General features: G+C 41.7%; 1 protein-coding gene across 1 annotated transcript in view; it reads right to left on the reverse strand.

The window, feature by feature from the left end:
- Window positions 1-1,729: 1,729 nt before the first annotated feature.
- PTPRG (protein tyrosine phosphatase receptor type G) overlaps window positions 1,730-21,590 on the reverse strand; it is a 409,944-nt gene continuing 390,083 nt past the window's right edge. Inside the window, 15 exon segments of the mRNA XM_086619000.1 lie at window positions 1,730-1,876; window positions 3,309-3,379; window positions 3,382-3,443; window positions 6,569-6,711; window positions 7,512-7,658; window positions 9,939-10,067; window positions 10,497-10,573; window positions 11,858-11,951; window positions 13,777-13,923; window positions 14,268-14,403; window positions 15,451-15,623; window positions 16,022-16,156; window positions 16,390-16,524; window positions 16,753-16,835; window positions 18,504-18,600. Of these exon segments, the coding sequence (XP_086475126.1) occupies window positions 1,730-1,876; window positions 3,309-3,379; window positions 3,382-3,443; window positions 6,569-6,711; window positions 7,512-7,658; window positions 9,939-10,067; window positions 10,497-10,573; window positions 11,858-11,951; window positions 13,777-13,923; window positions 14,268-14,403; window positions 15,451-15,623; window positions 16,022-16,156; window positions 16,390-16,524; window positions 16,753-16,835; window positions 18,504-18,600 (1,776 nt within the window).

Raw genomic sequence — 21,590 nt, forward strand, 5'->3', positions numbered from 1 at the left:
CTTCCTTGTGTGTGAGAATGCACAGAACCTTTCTCTTAGCTAAGCTTCCTCCCTGACCTCCCCTCCAACAAAAGAAGTGGGGTTTGCCTTGCCAAAGGTCTATATTTCAGCAAGACTGGACTGGCAGAAACTAATAGGTTTACATTTAAATGAAAAAATATGCTGTAACATTTTGACAAGTCCTGAAAAAATCACAACGCATGTTTATGCAGTTGAAATTTAAAAGTAAAGAAACTAATGCCATATATAAGGGATAGTGCCTTTAACTGTATACCAAACGTCAGGATGGTTGAAACGACATATTTCCTTTTCAAGGCAGATTCAATAACCCCTCCCTATTCAGTCAAGCTATGAAGGACACAGTTAGCTTTAATTTTCAGAATTAAGTATGTGCTTGCTTCTTTTGTTAAATAAGGATGGACCTTGTTGAACTGCAACCAAATACAAAGGAAAAAGGGAGCCAGTGAGGATGTATACTTAAATGCTCCAAACAGTAATTCAATTATTTCTATAATCTGGGGGAAACCATTTTATTGGTGTGGGAGGGAAAACACAATAAGCTAGGATTGTGCTAAAGAATTAGTCTGGCAAAAAAAAAAGAGGGAGAATGTAACTTCATAGGTAGTTTTTTTATTAGTTTGCTTCACCAGTAAATATGGATCAGTACTTTATGTTTAGCACTAAAGTATGAAAATTACACACCTGTAAAAATGGCATCTAACAGTTATGAAATTAAGAAACGCCTGTCATCATGTAACATACCATTAGGTGTGAGGTCATATTCAAGAAATAGTAAGGAAATTAATGTGTTTAAAATATTGAATAGCTTAGTAATGTAAAATATTGCTACCTTCGACATATCTGAAAACAGGTCTGATTTTGGGTTGTAGTCGATTTCTCACTGTATTGGCTCTGATGAGAATAAATAAAAATACTTTCCCATCATAGGGCTGGTTAAAAACTAAAATCGACATTTTTCTGAATACATGGGGAAACTTTGAAATTGTAAATTCAAAACCTATCACTGCGTCCCACATATGAATTGCATCTAATTTATAATTATATCGTACGTAATTTATATATTCCATGTGAAGCAAGTCTTAGGCCTGTAAGTGTATAAAACAGCAATTTGAAACAATACAGAAATAATTGTTTCAGCTCCACAAGGCTATTACTCCTTCACTGTAGCTAATAATCACCTGCCACGTTTTGTCAAGAAAGGATGAACACTGCTCATCCACTCCACTGGAATGCAGAATACCATTACCAAAACTGTGACATGATCATTAAAATAACAAATATGGTATGAAGGGGTACAGTAGCTGTTGTAGAAAGATTCCATCTGGCCTAGCATTCAAGATTTAAGATTCGAGGGTCACTGTAGTTAGCAAAACTTCACTGCATTTAAACAAACCAGAAAAAAGCACATGTTTGTTGTCATGGAATGTCACATCAGGGCTTGTCTTGTATTAGAATATTATAGGCAGTAACACTGATCATATAGTGCAAACTAGATAAAATTGCGTTTCACTGTGTGAAATAAACAGAGGTGCAAATGCTCAGTAGGATACCATTAAGACATAAAATGGCAAAAATAAATATCAAAACTTTTATCAGTGTAAAAAAGTAATTGGGTTATTGTATAACCTAGAGTCTGGCAAAAAAGGCCTCAAAAAGTTCACTCAGTCTTCAGAAGTTCTACAAATTAAGTGCCTTTTCAGGTTTCCAATTAGACAAGAGACTCCATGCTTTCTGCGGGATCAGATTCATCACTGGCCATCACAGCACCATTTTTGTCCAGTGTCATGGGACCGTTTCCGTTTTCCTTAGTGCTGACCAAGCTCAGCATTGCCTTATAAAGAAACTGGTACTGTTCCTGGAAAAGAAAGGATATGTTATTTCAATCCTTTCAGTGTACACGAATGAGTGGCATTTAAATTTGGCATTTCCAGAGAAGGTCATGGATAGTCATTACTAGAAGCATACATATAGCTGCCCTGGTTTCATCTGGGATAGAGTTAGTTTTCTTTTTAGCAGCTAGAATAGCTCTGTGTTTTGGATTTAGTACGGGATTTGTTATGAGAAAAACATTGGTAGCGCACTGATATTTGCAGTTGCTGCTGAGACATCAAGGACCTTTCAGCTTCCCAGGTTTTGCCAGTGGTGCAGGAGCACAACAGGCTGGGGGGGAGCATGGCTGGGATAAAGGGTCCACAACTCCCCTTAGGATTTGAACTTGGATTTAGGATTGAGGCTTAAACTGGCCAATGGAATATTCCATATCATGTAACATCACATCCAGTATATAGATGAGGGCTGGCTGGGAAGTTGAGATCTCTCTTTGGAGCGATTCTCTCAGTCTCTTCTTGGACTCTCGGAGCTCTCTCTCTCTCTCTGGGCCTCTCACTCATCTGGGATTGTGGAGTCAAGACTTATCTGTTTTGGGATCACTTGCTGGGACAGAAATTACTGTGCATCATTTGTTTGTATACATTATTATAATTATATATATTCTTATATTATTATTATTATTATCATCATTATTAATTTTAATTTTATTTCAATAATTAAATTGTTCTTATCTCAATCCATGAGATTCTTCCTTTTCCCCTTTAATTCTCTTCCCCGTTCCCCATGGGGTGAGGGAGGGGGAGCGAGCAGCTGCATGGTTTTTAGTTGACAGGTTAAACCACAACAATAGCAAAGACAAAGACTTAGAGAGCAATTACCTCTGTTAATCTAGCTTAACCTTGTGAACCTAAAATTCCAGTTTTGGGCAGATTATATAATTCCTGATATATTATTAAACACTACAGAAGGGCAGGACAACACCTGAGCCCTAGGTTGTTCCCGCGTACCAGCAGAGCCAGGCACACCGAGGCAAGGATGCTGCTCTCACTGCGCACTGAGTGAAGGGCTCCACTGCTGAAGCTTTATCTCCCTGCAGCTCTCCCTGCCCTGCTGCACCCCTTCAGATCACAACGTGCCCGGTTTAAATAGCAGAGCTCAACTTACAGGGCTGGCAGGGGGAAGATGACAAGCTGAAAGGTCTTTCTCTGCTAGGGCTGCCTGTACAGCGGCCCCCAAAGTGGATGAGAAATAAGCTCAACTGCAAATTAGAGACTTACAATGTGGGTTTGAGGTTTATAAAACACAACAACTATACAAAAAAAGCCCAAATGCAAATTCTGCTTGGCAGCAGATGCAATAGGGCTTGATAACGTACAGAATGTGTGTTTTAGTTCATGCTTTTGGTCTCAGATGAAAACCTTGTAAACCATCCATTTATATTCCATTTAAAGACTTACAATGTCTGTAAATACTCCAGGCCGCATAAGATTTATCATCTTTGCCACCTGGAAAACATCGACAGCATTTCATTCTCCAGCTGCTGGGACAGAGTGGTAAGGGCACATAGCGTTCCCGCTGACACAGCTCCATACCTGAAAAAACACACCAAAATGATAAGTCACTCAGAAACACACCAGGGCACCAACACAGAGCCATGAAAACATTGATATAGTCTTATTTGATTACTGTAGTTCATCTTTGTATCTATTAAATGCTTGTTTTATGCTGGCTAATTTTTAGTCATTTTAATTTATAGAAGAAATTTGACAGTACGCCAGTCATCTCAGGATGTCTGCAGTATTCAATACAAAGAACTGCATCAGCAGAAGAACGTGAGCCATTTAAAAATACCCAGCCTGGAGACTATAACACTGAAATCAGTTCTCACATGCCACATGTACTGAAAGCATCTGCATTATAGCTGAGCGTATTTTAAATTCATTAGTGGGAGCTCAAGCAAAACATAAACGATTAGAAAGAAATGAGACTTTGCCTTCCTCCACATCTGACAATTATATAAAACTAACATGGATATGAGGTGCCTACAAGTAAATGGGGCACATCTCAAAGTCCTCCTCAGGTCTGATTCATAGGCTAAATGCAACATCCCCGAGTTGGGCACCCAAGAGACATTATGGATTCTGAAGAGTCGAGCTGTGCTGTCATTTCATAAGAACCTGAGCAACGGTTATTCGTCAGGATCACGAATCAATGTGTCCTTGAGACACTGGTCAGGTAGAAAACTTACTGCTGCTAAACCTGGGGGTATGCTTAAATCATGTGTGCAGTCGCAGGGCATGGGATAAAGGATCCAAAGCAACAGGGGCTCGTAACTGCTTCTGAGGAGCCTCAACTGTCCTCTGCTCTCCCAGTTCTCAGGACACTGAAATGCTATCCTGGCTTTGCTATAGGTTTGCTCTGTGACTTTGAGCAAGTCTGTATCTAAATATCCCCACCTGTAAAAGGGGACATCGGTGCTGACTTGCTCTGTAAACTGTTTGGAGAGCTGTACATGAAATCTTAAATAATCGGCAAGTATTGCGATGCCATCTGGTATCATAAGATTACCACCAGGATTTTTTACAGCATTCCTGTGGAAACCAAGACATATGCTGACTTAATTTCATATGATTTTTGCAAACTCAATTTGCCTAGAAATGGGAAACAGAAATCAGATCACAATAGGTTTGCTATATTTGATGAAAAGTCTACAGAAGAAGCAGGGCTTCTGCAGAGCTATACTGATGGCTGTGACTGATCATCTCCAGGGATAGCTGACAAAGTGGCCAATGCTTGTCCCTGATGGGACACACCTAAATGCCTCTGAGGGTCTAATGGTCTCATGTTTACTTGGACTGATAACCTCCACCTTTCAACAATCTGAAGGCTTTTCTTGCAGAAAACTATGCAGCAAATCTTTATCTAGTTGCCTACATATGGGCAGTTATATTTAAAAATCTTGACAACTGTCTCAAGTTAGAATTTCTGAACTTCTTTGAAACGTTGCTATCAAGTTCATCCCACTATGTACTTCCTAAGTACCACATGCATTTAGTATCTGCAAATTCATATATTTGGAATTAATCTGCAGTTGTAATTATTAGTGGATTAGTTGATATAGTTGTTGCATGTAGTAAAGGGAAATTTTCATTTTCAGCTACATTTGCTTAGGCTCCAGTGAAAAGCAGAATCCACATTATGTATTAGGCATAAAAATAAAATCATTGAATATGACAAATAAACCAAAAAAGCAATTTACAGAAAGAATGACTCAGCACTGTTAGAAATGCGATTTTGATTTTTTTTTTTTTTTTTGGTCTAGCATGAAATGCCCAAATCAATAACGGTTCTAATTTTGTAAAACATAATCTTAAATACTGCAAGAGTAGCAAAACCTCACTTCAGACTACCCAAAGCATGAATATTAAAACTAGCCTGGAATAAATCAATGCTGGCAAAAGGCAACAGAGCTTACACTGTGCATTAGCAAGGCAGGGGATGGTGGGAGAAAAACTACTTGCTGCAGCCCAAGGCACCATTTGCAGGAGTCAGTTGGGAAAAACCTGTTGCAGCAGCAACGCACCGAAGTGAAGTGAAAACTCTTTCAGCAATGGCAGATACCAGCACACGATTGCACATCGGCACAAAGGCTGATCTGACCACTGAAATACCAGAACATGGTAACGTTTTTGCACAAAAGGTGAAGATTTCCAAGACTTTCCCACTAACTCTGTTTTGTAGCAATCATAAAAGGTCTAATGGACTCAAGCACAGGGGGGTTGCAGGTGTAGCAGTCGTCTACACTGGCTCAGTGTTCGCTCTAAGGGCAACTCAAGCAGTGTCAGAAATTGGGCTTCCTTGGGATTTTAATGGCAGAATGACTCCAGGAAGCACTCTGCCTGTCAGGAAACAGTCCCTCCAAAGAGATCGTGTTAGACTCAGGCTCCAGCTTCACTATAATGGTATTTTGCAGCTCCATAATGTGTGCAAAGCAATGATACACGATGCAATATTTAGCACCCTTTATAATTGGGCATTCAAGCATAGCTGGCAAGACAATGCTCTCCTCTGCACTACAAAGAGAGAAAAGTGTTGGGGCATGCTAGCCCTGTGTTAGCGGGCTCCCTCCCTCCCACTTGGCACCATATGGGCCCCTTGGAGTGTTTTTGGGGAAGCACAAGGAGGAAAAATAAATCTGCTCTCAGAAAACCTGGTGCCTTTGTCACGAGATACTTCTACTGGTCGTCCTGAGACACAGCTGAGCTGAGCTTGTTCTGTCTTACATGGCACATTAAACCTGAGCTGTTAGACAGCAGCTCAGGGCTGTTTTGAAAACAGTTTCTGTAATCCCATATTGGGTTGCTCAGAGCCTTATCTAAACCAGGGCCCTGCTGAGTTCTGAAACAGGTTGGAGAATTTGTTTGGGATAATTCCAGATGCAGAAGAACTCAAAATGATTATGAAGCAAACACAGCTTCACTTTCTAAGTCCACCTAAGACTGTAACCAACAGAAAAACGACACCAAGCAAAACATATTTGGCCTCAGATGCCAACTGAAACCTCATCCCTGGAAGTTTAAATATTCTGATCCTGTTCCCTAAACCACTAAACCTCATCCACTCCATGCAAGAACGGACATCAATCCTAACAAGCGTCCTGTAGCTGAGTAACTCCTTGTACAACTTGCACATAAATGGGAGAAAAGAGATGACATACTCATCATGAACTATGGTGGGGCCATCCCTTGTTAAGGCCTCTTCCTTGATTACATTGATAAGTTCAAAGGTACTGCTTATGGGAGCATCTGGGTTTGGCCATTTAGGACACTGAAAGTGGCGGACTTCCAGAACGTAGTCATCCTGCAATGAAAAACCAGCCTGGGCATTAGCTACTTTAGTTTCACATTTATCCACTCCAGGTAGAAAGAGGGAAGAGTCTCACTACAAACTGAAGAGCCACCTTCTTCTTCCAAAGAGCTTATATAGAATGAAGAAGACGGACGCACAGCTCTAGCGTCTCTGTAACCATGAATACGCTAAAATAATGCAACTTTCCACAAAATGTTTAACTGTCAGATTTTGTATTTGAGTTCAGGGCTTATATCCATGTAAACCTTCTCTCAGAGCCCTTACAGCTTAAAAGCTAAACAAGAGCAACCAATGAATTCAAATTTAAAAGGGCTGGCAAACTAATGTTTTGCAGCAAAATCCAGCTGCAAACTTGATAGCAAACTAGAGGCAGGTTTATAGCTCAAAAGAAATGCGCTTAAGTAAACCCCCTTAATTAAGACCCCCAAACAATGAAACTATAAATGCTGAATTTTGTAAGCAGAAATAGGACAATAAATCTCAGTGTACTTTACAATGTATAATTCAATCTACTTGTATGATTTCGAAGTGAAAACCCAATGCCTTCACTTTCAAATAAGACAAACAATTAATACTACGGTCTCACTAGCTAGAGGAATCTACCTGGAAGTAGAAGATGTGAGAGGGAGAAGGAGCCAAGGAGAATACCTTTTCCCTGTGAGCAATGTGCATGCACATGCATTTACAAATAAATCATTTTCAAAACGGTTTCTGAACATTTCTTCTGCCATATTTAAATGACATCAATAACATTTTTGGGAAAAGCCAAGACGTGCATTTGGAGATTTTACCTGGGTAGCTTCAAGGATAAAGTCATGGATGATAATCTGCTCTTCATTAGAGAGGCACAGTCTGTCTTTGCTGATAAGGGTCACAGTAAAGGCCTCACAGTTCATGGATTCCTCGCGACTTGGCCAGTACACAAACTCATCTTCTGCCTGGAGGAATGAAACAACACACTACTGCAGCCTTCCAGATACCTTGTGTGTGACTGAGAAATCCAGTGGATCAAAAAATTGGTTTGATAAATAGAGATGATCAGGAGCTGACCTTCAAAAACCATTTCTGTGTAAAACAGATTTACTATTACAGCAGGCAGTAAGCCTGCCAGATCCAGACAGGTAATGTCTGCTTTTTAATTGGTTTCATAGGGAAATGGTTATCTGAGCTCACTCATACTTAACCTTTGCATTGCATCCCAGGCTTTATTACCTCCTGCCTACACAGTTTTGCATGAAAGTTAGATATCTGTTTAGAAAAAACTCATTGACTTTTAAAAATTAATTGCTTATTATTTCTAATTTTTATTTATTGTGGTCTAATCCAAAACTCGAGGGTATCAGTAGAAGGTCTGTGGATCAGGTCTAGGTAGAAAACTGATGGATACTTATGTAGGGGTTGAATTTTTAGGAGTGAGAGGAGAAGCGAGGAGAAAGGAAGAAACCCAAATATTTTTAGCCTTAAAAAACCACTGGCTTAACTGAATGCAAACTCTCCAGCAAAACTCCTCTACTGAAGGGACATGATAAAATCTTAGTGAGACTGTGAATGGTGGAAGAAGCTCAGTGCTGAAGTAGCCTGATTGACAGGGTGTAGATAAAACACCATCAAAGCTATTTGTTAAAAAATAACTGTGCATTCCTAATTAACTGCAGAGAAAAGACATTAGGCTCCGTCATGACATACATGCAAAGCTTGTTTCTCCTCCTGGCTTCAGGGATCTACTGTCCCTGCAGCTTAATCACAGAAGCTACCCTGTCAGCACGCGTGGCACTGCTACTCTTGAGAAAACATGAGCTATGAGTCCACTTCATCCCACTGCAGCCATGAGCATGTCTCTAAAACCAGGCTTATTTCTGTGGGCCTGGATGCACATGATGTCCAAGATACTGGTGAGATTTGGGCCTTAAATGTTTATTCTGAAAATGGGAGTTCAGGTCCTAAGTCCTCTCAGCGCTTTGAAAATTCTGCCCTCAGTGTGCAGAGACGCCAGCAAGCATCGTAATATTGCTGAACGCCGGGGAAGCGACCTGTCTTGCCAAGTGACAGGTCCTTGTGCAGCAGTAGTGTGCATTACCATCTCGTCCTTTGGCATTACACATTCAGCGCCTTGAGGCAGTCTCAGTCTCGTGCCACCACCAACCCACACCCAACACTGAGCCGAGCAGGGATGCTACTGCCCTGCTGACCAACCTCCACCCTCGCAATGGTGAGGGTGAGAGCAGGGACCAGGCATCCTTGCAAAGGATGTGGCAGAGTCCAGCGTTCCTCCTTCACCCTTTAATCACTACTGTTCTGCAGAGCTGTTTCATATACTTGTAAAGACAAGATCAGCCTCTTCATTTCCTCCCGACACACTTTCATTTCATTAGCGCTTTCTGATTCGATTGGATTTCTCTGAAGGCTCTTCGCCTTGCAGCGCCTGCAATTCCTTTCATCACGCCGCACATGGGAAGCGTATCGACTGCTGCCTCTTTAGTAGCCCCTTATGACTGCTATTTTCCCACTGTAATGAAGGTGGTTTCTCTCCCACTCTCAGCTACAATCGTCTATTCACCTCGGTGATGCGTGCATGAAAAACCGAACCATTTAGTTCTGAATCCTTTTCAACGCACCCTCTTGAGATGTGCTAGTAAATCTGGACGTAGTGATTAGCACTTCACCTGCATCTCCTTCTCTCTCTGTCTCATTATTTCCACTTAAATTAACATACACGTTTGCTTTTTACTTTCATCAAAAATAACATTTGTAATCTTCCACAGCCACAGTCTTGCATGGCCTGAGCCTTAAGCACCCAGGGCAAACGAGCAACTATCCTACCGTCCCTGCTTCGTGTTTCTGCTCCTCTCAAAGTCCTTACCCATGGCCCTGGCCACCCAGTAACCTCAGCGCCTTGCACCCCACCAGCCAGGCAGCCCTCAGGAGCTTTGCAGAGGTCATCATCACCAGCATGCTGCCTCTGAGCACCATGGCCCGTCCAGCTCAGGATGTGTTTCCCAGGGGTGAGGGCAGAAACAGAGAGCAAAAATCCACACCTCACATCTCAGAATTTGTGTTTTTGTAACAGGCTTATGGCAAAGTTTGAGATGGCGGCTCAAAAGCTGGCTTTTGCTTTCAACCAGAAAATAGCCAGAGCGTGTAACTGGGTGCCCCTACGCTGGTGCCCTGCTTGTCTCAGTGATGGCGGTACAGCGCAGGGAAGGATGCGTGTAACTCACCAGGCTCTGGTTGTCCGGCAGCATGACGATGATCTGTGCATTGTGATCCCAGATCATTCGCCAGAAATCTTTAGTCGTATGTGGCAGCGGATGTTGGGTTATGATGAACTCGTTACTCCTGTAGTAGCCCTTTTGCAGCAAAACAAACCACACAGTTACTTACTGCCTTCCAGCACTTTTAAAGCATTAATTTAATCTTTGGGGACACATAATGACCCTGTTTCATTTTATTCCACAATATTTTCACACAGACTGTAATTTTATAACTCCATTTCCATTCTACAGAGTCCCTGTTGTTTTCATTTACTCTAAATCCCAGAATTTATTTGACTGTATTTCATGGAAATACACATTCCATCTAAATGCATCTTGTATTTAATTTTTTTAGGCAACAATCTTTAATAAACCACAGTTAATAGCTTTACATTATGGGGAAGGTGTTAAAATCTCATCTGCTAATACACAGCCATTACATACGGAATTAAGACAATTACAGGCATCTGGTATTTAGCACCTTAGAATTGATTTTACTTTGTAATTAGGTGTTGGCTTCCTCACCATGATATAAGAGGCATTAATGTAATCTGTTCCCTTCATTCCAGGCAGCGGCGCCAAGCCCACTCTAGCACGCTCAGCTATAAGATTAAAAAACAGAGAGAGGGAAGGAAAAAAAAAAAAAGATCAAAGTCTGGTCATGGCACAATGCAGAAAGTAAGGCTTTCTCAGACGTTAACAAACCAAACAGTGTGCAGCTCCCATCTCCCGTAGGAGCAGGCCAGCACTTTAACTGCGTTAAAGCATTGCCTGCTAACACAGGATATAAAAGAGAATGTTGCACAATATTCCCACAAGGACAAAGTAATTTCAGGAATCAAATTTTACTATAGCAAAGATTTTCACAGCAGGCTGAATTACCAAATAACAGTATATGCAGTGATAACAGGGGATTTCAGGTAATTCTTGACTGTAGTGTTCCATTTGTCTCCAGCAGCACACAAACCCAACTGATTTATTTTGTTTTCCCTACCACTCCGTAGCACTACCATCACTCACTCCTCCGAGCTGGAGGGTAAGATTACCTCCAGAGACAAAACCCTTCCCTAACGGGTAACCACCCAGAAGGTTGTGTGTGTTCTTCAGCAGATCTACTCTCCTCCGTGTTTGAGGGCTGGGTTCAACAACATCCTCAAACCAACTGACAGGCTCCTAGTGCCAAACCAAAATCGCTGCAGCTGCACAACACAAAGTGCAAAGTGTTATAGACTATTTCTGCCCTGTTCACATTTGTTTTTAAGATATATCCCGATGACTTCCCTTTTTATTAACAAACTTCATGATGGACCGTATCTGTGCCATTATTACTTTGTGCTGGCTTGGCTATCATCTGTCCTGAAGGTCCTGTACTCTGGGTACCGTGATGGGAATGATGTTGTGCTCATGCTTGGTCTGGTGCAAATTCATACTGCTTGCAACCATGCACAGATGCCATGTTAATGACTGTGAAACTGTGGCCTTGGGCACTAAACACCCTCAAATCTGGGGGATGGCTCACACGCAAAAATTGAGTGCAGTAGCTGAATTACAAACAACTTGTGCCAATCACACTGGGAGATCTCACCTGAGCTGAGAGCCATATCAAAGTAATTCTCTCAGTATTCCATGGATTTATCCCCTACCTAATTATTCAAATTCTTAAGCACTTAAAATTAACAGTTCACTTGGACAGCACATCTGGCTGACACTAACTATTTTCTTTTGTTCAGTTTCATCAGGGTAATTCTGAAAGACAAGACAGCTTGGTCTGAACAAAAGATTACATTTCTCCTTCCTAGTGGCTATGCCTTTTCATGCATAACACCGGGAGAATTCAGTACAAAAAGTTATACTAGGCAGTAATCAAACCGAAGATGTGATCTTACACGGCACGACTGATGAGTTCCTGTTCTTCTCTTTGTTGCAGTCTTTCTGAGCACTGAAGCATTCCACGTATTTTGCATTACACTGTGTAACCAGCTGAAAGAGAATAAAGCACTAAGTCAGTCCTCATAGCGCTCTAAATGAAGAGAGGAGGTTTCTTTGCCAACTCCTACGAAGATGCATCAGTAGAAGAATAAACTGCATTGTTAAACTTGTTTGAAGTACTCAAGATGCCAATGGAAACCATCCTTTTCATACAACATGTTTAATGGATAAAAAGATCTCCACAGCTCTCAGCTTCGAAACATCCTGAAAATGAAGTTCCATCAAAATGTATTTTCACAGAACACCACGTTTAGTTATCTTTGAGAATACATATCAAACACTTGTAGATATGTTCAGTCAGAAGCAGGTCTCAAGGAAGAAAAGCTAGCAAAATCAAACAACAACAAAACTTTTATGTTTTCTTCTAAAATAAAAGCCAGATCATTCCCGCAGAATGTCTTTTTCTGCCAGGCCTTTGTGGAACACACCACACCGGCATCTGAAATCTGAGGCCATGGGTTACATTCTCTGGTCTGCCAAGTTCGTTCTCAGCTGCTAAGAGGCACAAAGAGAAATCAGGGAGGCAGATTTGTATTTGAATATTCCCCCAGCGTATGGGGAAACTACCAGAGCAAACGGAGTGAAGGTGGCTTTTTCATCTCCTGCACTAGCAACTCATTACTCAGCGTAATTTTACTCTAAGATGGTTGAATGTAAACTACTGTACCAGGGCATGAGCACAAGTTATTTTCTGCCAGCTCTGTGGTAGCGGCACAGAGGAAGATTTAATAATTGCTGCTGGTCACGTCCCAGTTTCAAATACACTCTAAACAAAATAGCACTCAACTCATCTATGTACTGGCATAAGCCCCATTAGAAGTTATGGGGTCTCTAAATATCTGTGCAACGTTGGCAGAGAAAGTAATTTCTGAAAATGGCACTTAAGGTTTTGAAATTTTGCCACAAGTCATCAGAAAACATCTTTATACACATAATTTAGTATTGTTTGCAAAAGTGCAACACTTTTTTAATAAGAAGTCTTTTTCTCCTGCTGCATTTTGTGTGCGTGTTTGTGCACTTGCACTTGTTTCTTTAATTTAGTAATTAAGCATCTGGAATGTCTTGACTGATGGAGAAGTGTTGCGATTTCTACCAGTGAATTCAGAGAAGAGCCTGTTCATTTTTTGAATAGCTTGGCACGTGGCATAATTTAACAGTTTCGGTTCCTTGGGTAGTTATTAATTGAGTGAGTTTCACTGTGAAAACAGGTGTCCTGTATAATCTTCTTATGATACATAGTCTGACAAAATATTTTTAAATGCGTTCAAACAAAATGCAGTCATTCAAATAGAAGATCTGGGAAAAAAAAATTAACTTTGGCCAGGATGAAAGCAGCTATGACATAGCAGGGAAAAGCAGCAAGCGTAGTTATTAGCAATAAGAAAGGCATATTGTGTTTCCTGGTCTTTAAACATTTTTAATTCTTTATCTACAGTGCTGAAATAGCAGGTGGTGCCAAGAACCTCCTTTCATGGCTTTCTCCAGATATACGCATGAGAGCCACAGTTGGAGGAAGACTTTCAGCCAAGCTGACCACAGACTCAGGAACATCTGAGCCCCTTGGGAACAGGGAGACCAGCAGCACACTCCAAACCAGTGTCCATGTTCCTCTCCTCACCTCTGACTTCCAGAGTGTTAGTGCTGATTTCCAGTGGTGTAGCTAAGACTGTTGAGGACTGCACTTCTCAACATGCTAAGCTGTGCTAAGCAAGTGTTCTGGTTTGGTTCCTTATCTATGACAACCAACAGTGAAGACAAGCCATACAAAAGAGAGGAGGGAAATTAAGTCCCTCTGGATGGCAGTGATAAGCCCTACCTTGAACTGTTTTTCTAGTCGCGTCTTCCCTCCTATGCCAGGTATGAGGATGCTGTTAACGTAACTATGCAGCTGGTTTGCAGATACTTCAGTCTCCTTCCCAAGGATGGCTTCCAACAAGGCATCATGAATAAAAATGTACTGCTCCTAGAAAAACAACAGCATGTCACGTAGGCGCTTGGAATAAACTAAACAGCTGGCTTTAACTGAGGGGTAGAGCACACTAAAGGAAAGGGTGTACGTAACAAACCACCCATGCAAATACTGCCAAATCCAGAATAAACATTTACAAGTGTAGCACGTACAACTCTGAGTAAGTTGAAAGCAAAATCTAAAGTTTCTGGTCTAGAAAAAGAGAGACATTTCAGTGCAAAAAAATGCTTGGTGATATATTCCATTTTTACAGGGGTGTAACTGAAACATCCATTTTCTTTTTGATTACAACATAAAAATGAGCATGGCTTTAAATTCAACCCCGCTGCAATCTTTACCTCTGTCTGGACGAGGTAGTTGCGCTGTGTCCTGATATGTTTCAGGAAACCCAGGACATTAACTGTGCTTTTGTCTTTTATCTGTTGCAGCATACTGTCTATCACAATGTAGGTACCAGTTCTGCCAACACCAGCACTGCAGAAAACATCAGAAAAAACCATGTAATACAGTCAGATGAAAGTAAACGTTCACAACAGCAGAAGAGAACTAACCAAATACTCCTGTTCACAGACTTTTGTTTTCCTGCTAGCCCCAACCACAAAAGTTTCTAAACAAAATATTTTGGTTTTCTGGGAACTTTACGAGGTATCTACTTCATGATCTGACATTTGGCTGTCCTATCTCCACTGTTGTTGTTACTGGTGTTGGCTAGAAGCAGCTATACAGAGATCCACCCTATGCCAAACTGCTGCTATTCGGGACCACCAAGGTTGGTCCAGGCTGTGGGGATGTCCTGGTTGGCTTCAGCCTTGAGGTAAGGCTTAAATTCACAGTGGATCTGTAATCCTGCTCTGGAAATGCAAGTGGTACCAGCACTACAGCAAGGTTTAAGAGGGGACTAATCCTGTGGAGGCAGAACTTCTTGAAGGGTAGGAGGGTGTTCCTGGGCCCAACACAGAGGGAGGAGAGGGGAACTGTTCAGAGCTTCTCAATTTCAGCTCAGGAAGGAGCTCTAAACCCCATTGTCCTTTCCTCTTCACTATGGTGCTGTACAGCCCCCCTCACACACAGGGATGAAGACCACATCCCTCAATTTGTTTAAGGGAAATTTTCTGTTGACTGCAAGTGCCGGTGAATGTGAGTGTGGTTCAATGGCAATCACATGCCCAGGTGGCCGGGTAGTCAAATGGCTGGTTGCCAGCAGAGGTGATCCTGCCCTGCCCATGCACTGAACGGGCAGGCTACAAACAAGCTTTGAACAAGGAACTTCACAACCACATCAGTGCAACGCTCAGCAGCTCAGTATCACGACACAGGGTTTTGCTAATGCAACTGGGAAGCTTTTGCATTGGAGCTGTCTCAAGATGTAGGCAAAGCAAGATCGTGTCTACCTGCACTCCATGGGGCTGGCACACTCTTTCTGTGTTAATAACTTAGGGCGTTTCTCTGAGCTGGCATGTAAAAGCACATGCTGTGCACGAGGTATGCTTGCCATGAAGTAGCTAGTGATCCCCATCATACCTGCAGTGCACCACCACTGGTCCCATGTCCGGGGTTCGGGCTGCGGAGGATCTCCTAACGAAGGTTAGCACAGGCAGAGCATACTCCGGCACACCCATGTCAGGCCACTGAGTGTAGTGATACTGGATAACTGTTCTCTCGTTCTGACGCCCTTTGGGGTTTCCTTTCTGGCCCTGTGTGCCAAGCGCGCACAGAAAGAAGAGAAAGATTAGGGAAAAGAAGAATGTTAAGATACTCAATTCTACTGGCTTGCTCAGCTGAAAAAGTGCTGGACTCTAACAGAAGAAATCTTCTGCAGCTCTGCCTCCTGCTAGGTGGAGACAGAGTTCAAGGAAAAATACATGTGGGAACAGGTAATAACAGCAATAACTGTGACACTAAAGCAGCAGCGAACTTGAGAAAAAAGAAATACAGGCTAAACCTTTCACCAGGTTCCTTGCAATCCTTACTTATTTCCCATCCACCTGCTACTTCGAGTTATCTCTGGGAACGCTGAGTTTTGCTCCTGTGTGCCTGGCATCCTACACAAGCCAGAAGGCATCTGGATGAGAAGAGCGAAGGCTTTACTCACCTTTTTCATCTTCGTGTTCCTGACTGTGAAGCGGCGCACAGTGTAGCAGGCATGAATGTTTGTGCTCTTCAGTGTGACTATTATGTTGCCATATTCCTCACTGTTCTCTGATGGCCAGTACTGATCGCATTTTCTCTGAACAAAGACATAGTTGGGGGAGATGGCTGAGGTTTGAGCTGCTGCTTTACATTCGTGTTAAGAGCATTTTGAAAAAGTACAACCATGGCTAACTATGTATCCCTTTGTTATGTTAGTTATATATTATACATTACTATATATCATCCCAAACCATTTAAAAAAAAAATTGTGCCCATGTGATGCGGGGAGGTGTTAAGGAGAAACTAACAACAAACTAGAAAATCTCTTACTCTTCCTTTTTCAACAAGGTTTGTGATCATGACAATGATTCCAGTATTTTGTTCCCAAATCATCCTCCAGAAATCTTCAAAGGTAGACTTTAAAGGTCCCTGGGTAGCAATGTAGGCTTTTGCTTTGTTGTAACCCTTCAAAGAAAATGATAATGCCAAGTGAGATGAAAGCAATATCATGGCAGACATATTAATATTTTAAAGGTAACAAAGAAAGGTGCCGTTCTCATTCAGAATAGTGAGGACTCCGTAGCAAAATTACCAGGTGAAGTTGGAAAACACAACCACTTCACAAGTGGCAATACTCCCTACTTGTGGAAAGATTCAGAGTTAGAAAAGAAAAAAACAATTCAAAAGACTTACATCGACGTAATTAGCATTAATGTAGTCACTGTGCTTAGAATCTTTTCCTGGTAAAGGCCTTAGCTTCACCCTGCTGTGATCATCTGCAGGATAAAAAACAGAGCAGAGAAGCATTAAGGAAATACAGTGCAGAACTGTCAGTAAACATCCCATTTCCTTGGTATTGGAGTAGCCCTTAATACATGGGAGAAATTTGCCTTGGATTGGAGTCAAGGGGGAGATGGGAATATCTGTCCTTGGTCATCTGCTCATGGTAGCAGGTCCTCAGAGCTTACATCCCTTAGAGTACGTGACTTGTGCTGGGCCAGCTTCTCTTTCAAAGGCAGTGGTCCTCAGGAGCACAATCTCTAGGATGGTCCAGGTCACACAGTGTAGTGTGATTCAGAGAGCCAGGGCACCCCACGGGGCTGTGTAATACCATGCGGAGACACCGGCTCAGCTCTCGCAGGCAGTAAAGCCGCCTTTGCTGGGCTCAGTGTCTGAGCTCACTACCCTCCACTCTGTGCCGGGCTCAGACAGCTCTACTGGTTCTGGGAGTGAATGTCCTCACTCCTTCACCACCCTCATCACAGATTTTAGGTCACACTCTTTAGCTCCTCTTTTTGTTCCACCCAACTGCTTGACTTCATCTTAAATCAGAAAAAAATTGCAGTCCTTCTCCTGCTCCTAGGCAGCAGCATTGAGCTGGGTGGTGCTTCCAACATATGCAGGGATGAGTCATGTGGGCTAACTTGAAGCATGAAGACTGATTTCAGTTGCCTTCCTTGAGCACCAATGGAGAGAGAAAAGTTCCACCAGGGGCAATCTGGAGGACTGGAGCACCTCTCCAGTTCTCCTCCAATGGTAATTCTCTCTCTGTGCCTAGAGGAACCAGACATCTATGTCTAAAATCAGAATTGGGACAACTGCAATGAATCTCTTTGCCCAAGGCCACACAGCAAGTCTTTTTACACGTCTGGGAATTGGTCCTCACCCGACACCTTGATTACTTTTGAGAATCTGTTAGAGACACACATTTCCTTCCTACGCCATCAAAACCATTCAAGATTTACTGCAAAGTTCATGAACATTGTGAACTTTTTATCAGCGGCTCTCCATCTTTGTTCCTAAACCACAGTGACTGCTGCATCTGCCATTCATTCCACATCAGAGAATGATATGTAAAAAGTTACCACATTTCCATCCCGACCTACAATAATTTGCATTCTAGAGCAGAGTCCAGATCTGAAGTTCTCGGAGGAATACAGGCAAAGCCTGAACTGTGCTACAAAGACCACTGTTTGTCCAAGTCGGACACACAGCTGAAGCAGTTTGAAATACAGCAGATGCATTCTGTAAGATTTAGCACCTTTGGGATTATAAAGAAATCCCAGGGATCATCAATAAAACTCTTTGCTCCACCACGCACTTCCCTTAGGTCAGTTTTCAGATGTTAGCGGGCAGAAGAGCTCTGACTATCAATTTATCCCAGTTATTCCTCCACAAAATTTCATACCAAACTGATACTTCTAAAACTACACTTGGACCACCAAACTGCAAAATATTTTTAAACAAAAGCTGGAGTGAAATCCCGGTCCCAGAGAAGTCACAGTGTCCACTGCCTTTAGTAGGGAAATGATTTCCCAGTCACACTTTCACACCTTTATTAATTACTGTGTAATAATGTAACTTGAAGCCACCTGCTTTTTGCAGTCACACAGACACACAGACAGGAGAGTGCCTTTTTGGGTTGATTCATTGTGCTTACTCACAGGCTAGGATGTTGATGTATCGGTTCTTGTGCTTGTTGTCAGGGTGGTTGGAATGCTCTGCAGTGATGTTCATGTCGGCTGTACAGCGCTGCACTTCCTAGGCGTAAAAATTATTCAAATGGAAAATATGTCAGTCCAAAAAAATTAAGTATTATCTCTTTTTGCAACAGCTCACAGAAACCACGTTTAAAATATTGCTACCTTAATTGCTGAATTGAACACAAAGTCCTTCAGTATTGTCCTGTATGGCACGGTCTGCTTAAACCATGTGTGCCACAGACTTGGTGACATGCGCTTTGGGCACCCTGAGGGCCAACTGTCCCCTCTGACCAACAGTCCATCCATCTTCTGGACTGCATCTCCTGAGATGCCCTCTCTGTCTCCCCTTGGGAAGGGAAGACAGAGTCCCTCAAAGGCAAGAGCGGCCAGCCCAATGTGAGAAACTAAGTACGAAAACCATTTCAACAGAAGACTTTTGACCGCTGGACAACTTACCTGCTTATAACCTCTCAAAACAGGGCTTCTGACATTTAAGTTTGGCACTGACCTTTTGTTAGTTCTCTGCAGAGACATGCCTTTTATAAAATATAAATAAAATAGATCTCTGAAGATAACAGCGAGTGCTTTAAATACCACTGCCTGGACACTGATTATCAGCCCACGACATAGTGAAAAAGATAAAAGGTTGTACCCATGTGTATATATATATTTATAAGGCAGAAAGCATCCAGGTTTGTCAAGGTGTTCATGAAGCTAGAGATGCAGATTTCTGTCTAGTTGAGGCTGGAGGTTAGATATCTCATTTCCATTCATTTTTTTAGTTCTTTACCTACTCCTTACACTGTCCAACAACAGAATACAGGGCTATTGAAATGGGGCAATGGAGGGTCTTTTCTCTGACCCTAAAGAAAAGCAGCTATTCCTCTTGGCCAGACTGTCCTAGAGAGTTACACGCTTCAGAGACTGTCTTACAAACTGAATCACTAAAACTCATGTGTGGTAACACCTCCAAGATATATTTTTTTGGTACCTATTTAACCACAATCTTCCTGAAAAAGTTAAAACCCTTTTTATCACTAGTGTAAATATTCTTAGTTTAAAACCACATTTTTGAAAAATATATTAATATTTGGAGTTTACAAGGTCGTGGAAGAAACTATATTTATTCAAATCTTTTGTGAGTTTTAGTAATTGCACCAAACAGAACTAATTTCCCCCAAGGATATAAGGGGAAGTGCCAAATTACTTTGCACTTCAGGCTTTAAAAATAACAGTATAGAACCAGCCTAAGAGGGAAAGTCATTAGGAGCTCACAGCTGCTACAAAGATCACGAGCTAAGTGACAGAGAAAAATTATCAAGAGAAATGCTATACAAACAGCAGATGTAACAGAGTTCAGCATTATGCAGACATTTCACAAAGGACTTGCATAGCAATTTTGATTTCTTCCTCAGCATTTACATTTTAAAAGTGCAAAGTATACTAAAACCTTGAACATTTTATGGCTTTTATATCCACATGACACTCCCAAATAACAATTGCTGTTCTCTCTCTTCCCCCGCTCTCCATAGGGAGAAACATACTACGCTCAAGGAGATGAGCTGAGCAAAGACAAAGAGGAATCAAGCAAAACTCTCAGCTGGCCCTAATAGAATTTTCATAGTTCCATTTCTATCACAGAAATAATAATAAAAAAAAATTAAAGTGTGCGCTTCCCCTAATTCTTCCTGTCAGCTCCAGTAAGCGAGGGACTTCTGATTACACAACGGGCAGGATCAGTTCAGCCGAAGTCATAACTGGAAAAGCAGCATTACTTACGTGTTGGGTTGATTTAAAGCAATTTCATTTTACCCTTTTTTTTTGCATTTAGAAATCATATAACATCACTGCTGTACCATTGTAGATCACTCCTTAAAAAATAACCCCCCGCTTCTGAAAAGCCTCTTGTCAAACTCTACATCCCTGCATCACTACAAAATTCTTTTTAGAAGTTATTAGCATTGAAACATTTATGCCGAATGCTGTAGAATTTAATACAGATGAATCCAATAAGGTTCTGTGGAGAATACTCTAAAAAGTTATAGAATTTAATAGGGAATTACCTCCCTGCTAAGGAATTTTCTCTGACAGTTTAAATACTACATAGTAAATGTATCACTTTCTATTAGATTCTATAGAATTTTTCCATAAGGGAATTGTTGGTGAGGTTAATCATTTTAATTAACCTTTTTATGTTGATGCTGACTGTTTTCTCAACTGTACATGTTCCCAGCTGGCCAATATAATGTTAATAGAAGAGGAGGATTAAGCTAAGACGGTGAAAAACACAGCAATGGAAAAGGTCTGACGCTGTGAGAGCTGATCATCTGAAAATGGCTTTTCTTAACACATAACATTCTAAACGATTTTTAATACTCTGGAAAGCTGCTATAATGGTGGATTCCTATGTCTGCACACTGCAAAAACATAGCAGAAGGAGACTGTTCAAGAAAAGCTCCCCGCTTGTCAATGTACCTCAAGTATTTTTGTCTTTAAAAATCAACGTAGAACAATTAAAGGCTGTTTCAACTTCAGCCCTCCCCCCTAGTCCAGGACACAACAAATGCTTTGGGACATTGAAGCTGTCCAACGAGAAGGGGCACGTGGACATCCTTCAGCTCCATGTTGGCCACTGACAATGCCTGGCTGTGCTGCACGGACAGATGGGGTTGAGGGCAGAGGGTGGTTATCCACGCTCTCTTACCTTCCTAGGTTCCCTTCCAAATTCTAACAGCAAATTACTAAACCACAGGTTCACCCCATCAGACAGTAAGGCATAAGTTAACATTCCTTTGTTATTAAAGTCAAGGTGGTTGTCTTTCATCCATGCGCAAAACGCTGCAAGAAGACAAGACTAGTTGCAGCCTGTTATCTGTGTCTCTGTTCAGAGTATTATTTACCCTTTGGCACAAGAGGACAGCCCTGTGTTAATAAATAGCACCCTGGAGAAAGTTCCAAAAAGTCACCATCTTAATTATGCCATTTTACCACATTTATGTATATTACATGTTTACTTTCACACCATTTTCTACTGCTTATGTAATGAAC

The sequence above is a fragment of the Tauraco erythrolophus genome, chromosome 12 (assembly GCF_009769465.1).
Source record: "Tauraco erythrolophus isolate bTauEry1 chromosome 12, bTauEry1.pri, whole genome shotgun sequence".
NCBI lineage: Eukaryota > Metazoa > Chordata > Aves > Musophagiformes > Musophagidae > Tauraco > Tauraco erythrolophus.